The sequence below is a fragment of the Pithys albifrons genome, chromosome 1 (genome assembly GCF_047495875.1).
Source record: "Pithys albifrons albifrons isolate INPA30051 chromosome 1, PitAlb_v1, whole genome shotgun sequence".
NCBI lineage: Eukaryota > Metazoa > Chordata > Aves > Passeriformes > Thamnophilidae > Pithys > Pithys albifrons.
Window position 1 is genome coordinate 112,631,216 of NC_092458.1, and position 12,115 is coordinate 112,643,330.

The following is a 12,115-nucleotide window of genomic DNA, read 5'->3' on the forward strand; positions in this document are numbered from 1 at the left end:
GAGGGCATCTCCGGTTGTGGTGGCTGGGAACTTCCCCATGTCACCTGCAGGTCTGAGCTGGGGACTTTTGGTCCAATTCCTTTTTCCCGCAGCCTTGACCTTTAGCTCTACCTGTCCCAACGCTTTGGAGTGCCCAGCCGAGCTGAGCCCAATCCAGCTGAGTCGAGCCGAGCCAAACACAGCCAAACTGAGTTTAACACAGCCAAGCCGAGCCCAACCCAGCCGAGCCTAACCCAGCCGAGCCTAGCTGAGCCTAACACAGCCAAACTGAGTTTAACATAGCCGAGCCGAGCCTAACCCAGCTAAGCCTAGCTGAGCCGAGCTTAACACAGCCGAGCCGAGCCTAACCCAGCCAAGCCGAGCTGAGTTTAACACAGCCAAACTGAGCTTAACGCAGCCGAGCCGAGCCTGCGGCAGCCGCTCCGCCCCGCGCCGTTCCCCGCCGGGACGCAGGGGGCGCTGTCGCTCCCCCGCCGGGGCCGGCGCTGCCGCCGGTGCGGCCATGGCGGAGGGTCCGGGCGTCCCGTCGGGGTTTGGCCGCCCCGTTCCGCCGCCGCAGACGGGCTGGGAGCGGCTCAGAGAGCTCTGGCAGCGAGAGTGAGCGCCGGGATGGGGCGGGCAGGGCCCGCGGCGCTTCCGCCGTGCCGCCCCTCCATCCCTGCCTTTCCCTTGCAGCGACCTGCAGCGGTACCCGGAGGAGACAGTGAACCTCATCAAGGCGGCGTTCACGGCGGGCCTAGTGGGCTGGCTGTACGGCGGGCTGCCCGCCTTCCGCAGCGCCCGCAAGACCTTCATCGAGCGCAGCCACGGGGAGCTGTTCCAGAACCGCGCCGATGCCGTGGTACGGCCCAGGGGATGCGCGGGGGGAGCATCCTGCATCCATCCAGGAGCCCCGGGGAGCCGCTGCCTGGGGGAGGCTCCGGCTGTGGAAGTTGCCCTTGGAGGCCGCGGCTGGCGGTGACACCGGAGCCCTCTGGAGGCCGTGTGGCCTCGTGTTTTGTAGGACGCACGTGTGTGTGTGTGTGCCCGATTTTGGTACTTGGCGGCAAAAACAGGAGGCTGTTTGCTGTGTCTGAGTGTGTGCAGCCTGCCTGATGAGCTGCTCTAAGTTAGCTGTTCGCTGATACCCACATTCTGCACAGTTAACTTGGAAGAAAGCGCCTTAGTTACCGAAAAAACGGTAACAACATTTGCCATCCTGTTAAATGGCTGATTAATGTCTTGGAAAAAACCCTTGGTTTTTAAATTTTAGTGTGTTGGCAGAGACTTCACGGTGTCAAACTAACCTTTGTCTTACTGATGGGGGTTATTTTAAGACCATTTATAATTCTTTTACAATAACAGCACAACAAAAAGTATATGCGACATTTTATAGATGTATCTAGACTTTTAAAGTGTGAGTTACCTGGATTAAGTGACAGAAAACCCTTTTTAAACTCTGCCTGATGTAAAATCTGTGTTTTTTATCGCTCACAATGAGATTTGGCCCCTGACATAGTGGGCTGTAAAGTACCAGTGCCTGCTTTCACTCTGGTATATCTTCACCCAGGCTAAGCACTTATACCACAAGCACTAGAAGAGAGAATTTATTTACTTCTTTAGTGTTGACTGCAACATTTTAAATTTTTGTGAGGCTCCTCTTTATCACATCTTTTAAAAACCCTCTTACTTCCAGACTTAAGTGCCAGTATTAAACTGCAGAGCTTCAGGGTCTGTTAACATTTAATGTTGGTGGTTATTATCCACTTACTATTATTTATTGATGGTTATTATTTATTAATATTTCTGAGCTCATAATGATGGACTAGTTTCCAGTTTTTTTGTGACCTATAGCCTGTCCCCTCTCTACCCTCAGCAATCTGCACATCGTGCTGGCCTCCGGAGTTTCATCCGCTACGGCTGGCGCTGGAGCTGGAGAGTCACAGTTTTTGTGACAATATTCAAGTAAGTTTTTCCTGGTGGCAGTGGGAGGAGAGCTGACTTGTGCTTGTGCTTCAGCACTAGTGGCAAGGAACCCTTCGTGCAGGCAGCACTCTCAGCTCTGGTGACTGATTGAGGCTTCAAGTGTTGTGCTAACATAAGTCTGATTGATTAGGCGTGAACATGAGGAGGGTTTAACCTTTTAGAATGATCCCCGGATTCAAGTCTTGTAATGAACCAACCCAAAGCCTAAAAATGGAAAAACCTTGTTCTTGTGTCTAATCCATGCTGTTACTGACTGGAATACTGTTCTTCCCTTCCTTGACAGCTTCTTTCTGCTTTTGCTTCATCTCTTTTTGTATGTTTTGCTATGGGAGAGCATGATAGTGCGTTGGCAGTTTTCTCTAGAAGAGCTTTCTATCCCACATTAATTTTTTCTCTTTTTGCTATGTTTGTTACTCCTAGTTTGTATACACTAGTGTTACTCACAACCTCTGTCACTACTCCTAGTTTGTGTACACTAATTTTACTCAAAATCCTTTGTTTTTGTCCTTAAACTCTTGCAGGTGATTGCCTTGTTCTTAAGCAGTCACTGAACATCAGACGTACCAGTTCTGTGTACCTCTAGGCCTTCAATTTTTCCCTGCACACACAAAACCCGTGCAGACATATTGTTCCACTTCCCCAGTTTTCTCCCTTGGCTGTTTAGGTGCATTTCTGACAATAGAGTATCAAATTAAGAGCGCTTTTCCGAGTAGAGCCCTTTTAATCTAGGAATATCTCCTTCCCTGACATTCCAAATGGTAAGTTATGTGTAGTCTTAAGCCTGCATTGTCCCTATATGCAGGTATGTTCTGTCCCCTTCTGCTTTTGAGATACCAGTATATCGACTGTCATTATTTGATATTTCCATCTCCCTAATTTTTTGTTCCTTTCTGAATTTCCTCCTCAGTCTTCCTTTTGGTTTAGTATCTGGTTTTAGGTTTAGTTAGTGTACAGTTTGCTTTCTCTTCAGGAGCTTTTGATTTCTTTGGATTTCCTGATTTCTTTGTATTTGACATGTAGCCTCATTGTCTTCCACCAGGTGTCTCCCCTGCTGTCAGATAAGCCCCTTTTCCACCACCCTTTAGAAAAGGCTCTGAAAAGAGATATTTGCTGCTCAGTATTAATTATTTCTGTAAAGCCCAAGTTGAAGGTTTCATCCTGCAGTTGTGCAAATTTTAAGTTTCACAAATAAAAACAAAATTGATTTGGTTTACCTGTGTTGGGAAGGAGATTGCTGCTGCCTTGCAGGTGTTATGCAGGAGGCTCACTGAAGTGCCGGGGTTGTTTACCTTGGAGAAGAGGATGCTCAGAGGTGACCTCAGCACTGTCTAGAACTACCTGAAGGGAAGTTCTGGACGGGTGGGGGTTGGTCTCTTCTCCCAGGCACTCAGCAATAGGACAAGGGGGCACGATGGGCTCAAGCTCTGCCAGGGGAAATTGAAGTTGAAGATCAGAAAAAACTTCTTTGCAGAGAGAGTGCTCAGGCATTGGAATGGCCTTCCCAGAGAGGTGGTGGATTCCCCATCCCTGGAGGTTTTTATACTGGGACTGGACGTGGCACTGAGTGCCATGATCTGGTAAAGGGAGTGGAGCTGGACCAAGGGTTGGACTTGATGATCTTTTCCAACCCAATCAATTCTATGATTCTATGAAGTGCTGGGGAGGATGTGGCTGCTGAACTGGGAACAGAGAGTATTTTGGGGCTTAGCTGATGCTTTTGGAGGAGTTGTTTTACCTACCCCACAGGGAAATCTGATGCCACAAGAGTAGGTGACCCTTCTGCCATCATAAGTGTGACTTAACTGTAGGAGAGGGCACTGCATCAGGCAAGATCTTACTGGCACATGGATCAGCTTCTGGTGATGAAGGTTCTATATCAGAACTGACTGACTGACAGGACCTTTGCACTGCTCTTTCTTTTATCCTTAAATATATAATGGGAAAAAAAATTGATTAAAAAAGAAATAATATCTCAGATCCAGTCTGGGAACTCTGGCACTCCCTGGCCTGTGTCTGTGCAGCTGCCTGCAGTAAAGTCACAGAAGTCATGGCGCTTGCGGCTGGCATGGGCGCTCTCTGAACAGATGGGCAACCAGGAAGTTGGAGGCAACCTGAAGATTGGCTTAATGAAATCCAGGTTTATTTCAGACTGTGTTTTGCTACTTCCCTTTTTCCACATGCAAATGCTAATTCTTCTGTGCCTTACCTTTGCAGCATAGTGAGCACTGGCCTGTCTGTGTACCGCGATAAAACCACCATCAGTCATTTTGCTGCAGCAGGAGGTAAGAGTGCTGCAGCCTTGTGTGCTTTCCTCTTTATGAGCAAGGGCTTAGCCAAAAAGCTACAGGTATCCTCATCTCGGGTTTGAGCAGTTCTCTGGCTCCTGTGCTCCTGGATTTTGCTTCTTGTTCCACTGACCTCTGTTGGGACTTTGCTCCGTTGTTTACCTCCTGTGTGGCTTTATTTGTAGTGCAGATATTGATGAACTGCTGAAACCATTGGGGAGTTTTGTGGTTATTAGTTTATCTTCAAAATACTTGCTGGAGTATTTTGGGTGAAAAATGCTTGTGTGAGGTAAAGGCAACACTTGGTGCATAACCTGCTCTCATAACCACCTATTTACTAGGGAAATAATTTTTTATTTCTGTTCTTGGTAGCAGTTCAGTGCTCTGTTTATGAGCTGCCCTTTTCATGCTAAGTTTTGCATGCCTGCTTTTGGCAACAGGGCTCTGGGTAAGCAATCTGCTTGTTCAGTTTTACAGACTTTATTGCCCTTACAGTTGGATATGTTTTATTGGTCTTTTCTGCCTTACATGGCAGCTACTATTATTAGCTGTTGTTGAACAGAAAAAAGGGGGGAGGAATCTTGCTCCAGCCTAGAGAGAGCTCAGTTTTACTTGCATAGATACTTCTTAGTATTTCTTGGGCAGATTTTCTGAAGCAGAGGGAGTTTTGTAAATATTTCATGCAGAGACCATGGTAACTATGTGGTGAGGGTCCCTTCCAGTGGCCATGGCACTTGGTTTCCACTCTGTTAAAAGTAGCTGCCAGCTCACAGGGAAGAGAAATGCAGCAAAGCAGCTCCCTACAGCAGTATATGATAGCTGGGGGTGGGGGCTGTTTCTGGTTTCTGTGGGTTTGTTCTTTTTTTTAGGCTTCACAGGAGCCCTTTTCAGAATGAACTTGGGCCTGCCAGGACTGGCAGGTGGCTTCGTGTTTGGAGCAGCGTTTGGGTGAGTTCTGAGTGCTGCTGATGGGTGACTTAAAACTACTCTTTAAGGGTGTTTCTTAGTGGCTGCACACACCAAGCCTTGAATCCTAGATGGGGCTACAGAAACCTCCCTTCCTCTCTTGCCTTGAGGGCTTTTCTGTATCTCTCTTGGGACCTCATGATGATCACTTTTCTTCCAACATTTAAACTGGGTTTTTTTTCTTCTCTGTTTCTTGATTTGTGTTTTGTTGCTTCAGCAGTAAAGAACTCAGGGCTCTCAGTAGAGCATCTTACTTGCAGTTGTTTGCTTATTAGAGGAGACACTAACTACTGTAAATTATAGGGATGGGTTATAGACATGTCCCTCTTCCTTGGCATGGTCACTGATCAGGTGAATGCATGTGCACAGAACCATTGGACATCTGTAGTCTGTACCAAGGAACTCTGTAGCCTGTGGGCAAAGGCAGGAGTGCAAGATGCAGCTTCTGGGCTCCCTTGTCAGCTTTATCAGCAAGTGCTTCTGTAGCAGCTCTGAATCCAGACAAAGAGTGTCAGATGTAATGATGACACCTTTTGAAGAAGGGGGCACCCTGGGGACTGCCAGGTAAAGAGTCTGTGTAAAAATAATTTTTTTACAAATTAGACTCCATCAAAGCCAAAATATGGAGCAGCAGCTGTTAGGAAAGGCTGAGGAAGAAGCTGTGAGGTTGGGCTGTACAACCCAAGGTTGTAAGGTGGCACTTGTTTGTGTAGGTTTTGCAGTTGTGAATCTCCTAAAGCTCCCTGGGGCATGGAGGAAATCTATGGTTCTCTCTCAGAGGCTCTGTCCATCAGGACAATGACCTTTTAACTCAGGAGAAGTCTGACTTTTCAAGCAGAGCTGGAATTTTTCCTCAAAGTGCTGACTGGTAAATACTCTCAGAAGGGAATCTGGGAACCCTTCCTGGACAAGAGAATGAGCTTTATGTGTGCCACATGGCTCCATCAGGATGGTGTCACCTGTGGGCATGCCTGGAAACAGCCTAGGGAGCTTTACCAGTGAAAACACAAGTACCTCCAGAACTGGATGGAAGCTAAGCAGGGGTGTCACTGTCTGAATTTTGGGTTAGATGATCTACAGGAGTTCTTTGGGCACCTTAAATCCTTCCACCCCTTTGCCTTGTGGCTGCCAGTCAATGAGTAAATTCAAAATATGGTATCTCAGGAGCTCTGGTGAGACACAGCTGAATTGAAGCTGTGTTTGATGGGTGACAGTAGAATAGGCATAGCTTAGTCTGTGGTGTAATGTGACCCTTGGGGAACATGATGCTCCTCTGATGTGATGTCTGGCTCCTGAGTGCTCCTTTTGCTGATGCCAATAAATTATTGCTGTTGTGTGTCCCGTGGATGACCCTGACTTTTCTGCTTCCTCCTCTAGGATCCCTACTGGAGGCCTCTTAATGGCATTGCACAGCTTGGCTGGGGAGACCATGCAGGAGAAGAGGAGTCGCGAGCGCAGGGAGCTGTATGAACAGAAGCTGGCAGAGTGGTAAGGAACAGCTCTGCCCCTTCAAGCTGTGGGCTAGAAGGGTGTCTAGGTCTGTGTGGTTCAAACATGTAAAGAATCCATGACACACCTCAGTTCTGCTCTTGGTTGTTGGTGTGTTTCACATACCAGTCTGAGAACTGCTGCTTTAGTCTTCCCAGCCTTAGACATTGCTGCTTATTTTGTAACAAGGTATTTTGTTCAAAATTCATGCCCTGCCCTGGCCACTAAACCGCATCAGTTTTTCACTTTTGCAGGGTCTGAGAAGATAAGTGGGACAAACACATTAGTATTTCTTTACCAAAACTGAGAGAGGCCAGAACTGTAGCTTTTCCTTTGTTGCTGCCCTCTTTCCATCCTTGTTAAAGAAAGGAAAGGAGGGTAGCTGGAGGCTGTGGAGGAAAAAAGACCATGACACTGGTTGTGTGATTCACTGATATTTACTAATAGTACCAGTTCTAGAATAAACTTTTCAAGAGCTGGAATTTTGCCTTTGTCAGATACAGGCATAAAATTTCTTTGTACTCTCTCTTCTCTCATTAGGCAATCCAGGCTCAGTGTGACTGAAGTCTTAGGCCAAACAGAAAACAACACCCAGGGAGTACTGAAGATGGACTGAGCAAGAGAATTTAGGACCTACTGAGGCTTCCCCAGATCTCTGGTGTAAGAAGCTACTATAAGACTCCAGTCCTGAAGCCACAATCTTAACTGAGAGTATTCCTTCTAAAAATACACAAGACTCCAAAATGTTGCCCTACAAACTTTTGCAGAGCCTTTGGTTCTTTAATACTTCAAGACAGCGTTAAGAGAAGCCACACACTTTTCCTCAGGTGGTACCTTTACTGATAATTTAGGGGAGAAAATAAGGGAACTTGTCAGGTGTTTCAAAGGTTAGCATACAATCAAAACAAAGCCATTCTGAGGCTGAGTTAGGGGCTCCAGGAGGTGTGGTGTGTTGAAGTGTTCCTGGGTTGCCTTTTACTGACAGCTGCTCTGGGGCTACTCTGTGTGGGCTCCAGGGACCTGCCATGAGGGATCCAATCCTACCTCTCCTCACCAAAGCACTGACATCCTTAAGGTTTGACTCATCCCCTCTTCCCTTCACACACACACACTCCCTGAGCTGGTTATGACCCAACAATGTAATCCAATGCATCACCATTCCATCTGGTGGGTTGGAATAACCACTAGGACCAGGTCTAACTGGACTCTTCTTCCTGTAGTGGCAGCAGACAGAGGGAGAAAAAGGAGAGGAGGAACAAGAAATCGCACAAGAAGACATAGAATGGGCAGTTGCTATTTCAATAGGCAAAAACCTCAGGAGTCTGGTTAATACAGAAGTTCCAATCTATGTAAGGGATCATTTTCCAGCCTGCAAGTCTCAAAATTCCCGGCAAGATGTAAACCAGGATCTGAGGTGAAAGTTTGTGAAATCAGTCTGTTCATTGCTGTTGTTAGAACAGTTCAGCAGACTGGTCAGTAACTTACTCCACTTTCTCCCATGGACAGCATTCTTCTTTGATGAGGTGCAGCACTTCATAGATCCCTTGCTTATTTAATAACAACATATCAAGCAAGAGACAATATTAGGAAACCATTTTTGATTCCTATTGCACTTTTAAGCTCCAAAATGGCATGGAGAATACAATTTAAGATTGTTTGTTAATTGCAATGCATAAGGATAAGCCAACTTTTAAGAGTTTGGCCATTTAACATTTTAGAGCTGGTAATCTTACAGGTCCAGGTATCATCATAACCCAAACAAACACATATCCCAGATTACCACCCTCATCCCTCCCACCAACCCAGTTTCAGGGGGATCCAAATGCCAGGGTAAGGGGGTTTTGTCAGAACGTATCATAGGAAAGTCACAGTAGAAATTACTGCACAATAGTCTGGTTGTTTCAGGGAGGTCAAAGGTACAGCAGGACTGCTCTACCTACTGAGCCAGGCTTACTGCAAAGCCTTTGTTGGTTTCCAAACCCCAAATCCTTTTTTGTCCTCCTTTGTCTGCAGCTGGAGAAAACTTTCCTGCTGTCACCAACGGTCTTTGTTATCCCATTTCTCCCTCCCTCCATTGGCCACCCACTTCGGAGGAGGTAGGAAGGGGTATACAAATACTTTGGTAAACCATGATTTCATATTCACATGAAATCCTATGTGAACTCTTGAGGACTCTTGTTCTTCTGCTATGACGACCAGAGAGGCAACACACACATTTCAAAATACTGCTTGTGACAAACTTGCGTACATACTGGAAAACTATCAAGATCAAACATACACAAATATAACTATCCCAAAACTATCAAGACAAAGCATGTGCAAACGGTGCAGTAAAGAACAGCATGACTCTGCAGTCCTGTTGGCACTTCATCTTCTGGGATGCCTCTTGGGACACCTGTATAAAAAGAGAGAGAAGAAAACGTCGTCCTGCTTGGACCGGTCTTAAAAAAATGGAACAATCCATCTGGTGTTAATTTTGTGTTTACAGAATTGCAGAATCAATTAGGTTGGAGATCAAGTCCAACATGTGACCCAACACCACCTTGTCAACCGGACCATGGCACTGAATGCCACATCCAGTTTTTCTTAAAACACCTCCAGGGATGGTGACTCTATCACCATCCTGGGCAGCCCATTCCAATGCCCAATCACTCTCTCTGTAAAGAACTTCCTAATATCCAACCTAAACCTCCCCTGGATCAGCTTAAGCCTGTGCCCTCTTGTCCTGTTGTTACCTGGGAGAAGAAACCAACTCCCACCTGGCTACAGCCTCCTTTCAGGGAGTTACAGTGTGATAAGGTCACCCCTGAGCCTCCTCCAGGCTAAGCACCCCCAGCTCCCTCAGCTGCTTCTCATAGCACGTGTGCTCCAGACTCTCCCTCAGCTCCATTGCCTTTCTCTGGACACGCTCCAGCCCCTCAATGTTCTTTCTGAACTGAGGGGCCCAGAACTGGACATAGTACTCAAGGTATGGCCTCACTCGTGCCAAGTACAGGGAAAGAATCACTTCCCTGGTCCTGCTGGCCACACTATTCCTGGTACAGGCCAGGATGTCATTGGCCTTGGCCATCTGGGCACATGCTGACTCATGTTCAGCTGCTGTCAGTCAGAATCCCCATGTCCCTTTCTGCCTGTTTGTTCTCCAGCCACTCTGTCCCCAACCTGTGCTGCTCCATGGGATTGTTATGACCAAAGTGCAGGACCTGGCACTTGGCCTTGCTGAACCTCACACCATTGGATCTGGCCCATCTATCCAGCCTGTGCAAGTCCCTCTGCAGAGCCCTCCTACCCTCCAGGTTCTTTGCCATGGGTCTTGGTGGCTACCCATCCATACATGCTCAGGGAGGTCTTTAAGATCATTGGGACTTCCCCTATAGTTATCAGGCTTACCAGTACTGACTGACCCGGAAAACATATGGGGTTCCAGGGATTGTCACTCCTTTTGCTTTCAGAAAGGGCAGTAGGTGCTGTTGGGCAGAATGCTGTAAATCATGGACATCCATTTACTTTCCACCAATCATTAACTTTTGTTACAGCATCCCATAGTTGGTCAGGCCAGTTTGGGTCCTGAGGTCTCAAGAACCATTTTGGGACACCATTTATCCTGTCTACTATCCCATAGTAGGCAGTGTGGAACACCCACAGGATCCCTTCGGGTTTTGCCCATTTCTGGGCTATTGCTGCTGTGAGGTGACTGCCATTGTCTGATTGTATTGATTTTGGTTTAGGCAGGAAACTGAACCACAGCCTTAACCCCTTGACAGTATTTCCCTCTGTGGCTCGTGCCACTGCCTCGGCCTGCACCCAACCTGAAACTATTTCAACCCTCACCAGCACATACTGTTGTCCCCCGATTTGTTAAAAGGGCCGATGTAATCAAGCTGCACATGTTTCCCACAACCCCTTTCCTGTCCTTAGGTTTATGAATAGTTTGTGTGCTAAAGGTACCCTGATACCAGAAGTTCATTATGCTCTGGTGAAAGCTGTCTTCAGACAGCACCTGAATAACTTACTCGTGGTGGTTTCTTCAGGCTTGTTCCTACAGTACTTGGTGTAGTTTTCAGTCAATGCTGAGGAAAGGTGGAGGAGCTGGGAATGATATGGATATGCCCTGAAAAAGGCATATTTTGGGCTCCTCAGTAAAAAAGTCTGAGGGGGCCACGGCAAAGGTTCCTTATTTCTGATGGTGATGGTGGAAGACTTGGCACTGTGGACAGTTTTAACAATTAAAAAGGCCTCTAATTTAATTTGAAAATTGGAAATGAGGGATGACTTTTGGAGGAAATGTGGTTCAAGACACTCAATAAAGACATATAGCAGTAGTGATTGTGACTGTAAGCTCTTTGTGCCAGTACAGTATGTACTTCATGTTAGTATTTGCTTTAGAGAAGCATCCTTGAGTGATATCCCATGAGAAGAGCTCTAAGATCCCACCAGTGAACAATAAAGTCTGGTGGCAGTATCAGATGTTCCTTCTATCCAGGCAGTAATAAAGGCAAGAGCCAATTCTGTCTATTATTTTGATTCAGAGTTCAACTGTTAAGTCATAGTTGTTATCTGTGGGTAGGGCTGGAGTTAACGTAAAATGGTCTTTCCTCAGAATGGCCTGGTGGCCCATCACTATTCCCTCAAAGCAGAACACCAGAATTCTGGCTCCCCTTCTCTGTTGGAGATTTTTCTGCTACTAAAGGGAATTACATCCAGACAGGGGTTGGGTCTACTTCCCACAGGAAAAGAGTAGTCAGTCTGTTCTGGTTGAATGATTGTACAGATAATTACTGTTGATTGAAATATGAACAGTCAATCCCAGAGAGCATATTCCACCCACCCAAAACAGATTTTTGGCACAGTTTTCTTTCAAGAAGGTGTTGTGTTTTCTGACTTCTGAAATGAGCATTTAATTTTTTAAACATCCCAGTCCCAGTGTAGTTCATTTCCATTGAAGAAATACATGTGTTTCAGGGTTGTCAGCAACCAGCTCTGATTTTCCTTTTTCTATGTGTTAAATGAAGGAACAGAATAAGCAGAAGTGTGTGTATGTCTCTGCCTCTTCCTGTTTTAGCCTCTGCATGCATTGGTGACAGTGGTGGTGTTGTCCTTTGCCCCCTCAAAAAAGAAAATACCAGGCTTTTGTGAGTCATGTTTTTGCCATTGTGCTTACACAGCGATGTCTTATCTTTTTTATCTTCTTTTTCGCTCTTTTTTTTTGCCGTTATATCCCCACCCAATATCCCCCACTCTTATCTGCACAGCAGCTCTGGTGACATTAGCTGTGTCATTGCTGTCTATTCCTATTTGCTGGTGTTTGATGTGATGTCTAAAGAATACTAATTTTCCTGTGCCTGACCACTGATGCAGGGATATTCTTCTGTGGGAGGGTAGGTAGGGACAAGGTGTGGATTTTCTCTCTG

At 46.4% G+C, this 12,115-nt stretch overlaps 1 protein-coding gene across 1 annotated transcript; it reads left to right on the plus strand.

Annotated features, from left to right (window-relative positions):
• Positions 1-471: 471 nt before the first annotated feature.
• Positions 472-7,467, plus strand: TIMMDC1 (translocase of inner mitochondrial membrane domain containing 1). Its single transcript, XM_071563736.1, has 7 exons — positions 472-597; positions 676-841; positions 1,856-1,944; positions 4,180-4,247; positions 5,120-5,198; positions 6,594-6,704; positions 7,245-7,467. The coding sequence occupies exons 1-7, from the start codon at positions 503-505 to the stop codon at positions 7,318-7,320; spliced, it is 684 nt and encodes a 227-aa protein (XP_071419837.1). The 5' UTR covers positions 472-502; the 3' UTR covers positions 7,321-7,467.
• Positions 7,468-12,115: the final 4,648 nt, after the last annotated feature.

Excerpts from the sequence above, each read along its gene's own strand:
- TIMMDC1 (XM_071563736.1), top strand. The coding sequence starts at position 503 with ATGGCGGAGGGTCCGGGCGTCCCGTCGGGGTTTGGCCGCCCCGTTCCG. Across the intron at positions 598-675 it reads AGAGAGCTCTGGCAGCGAGA|CGACCTGCAGCGGTACCCGG; the intron begins GTGAGCGCCGGG and ends TTTCCCTTGCAG. Across the intron at positions 1,945-4,179 it reads GTTTTTGTGACAATATTCAA|CATAGTGAGCACTGGCCTGT; the intron begins GTAAGTTTTTCC and ends TTACCTTTGCAG.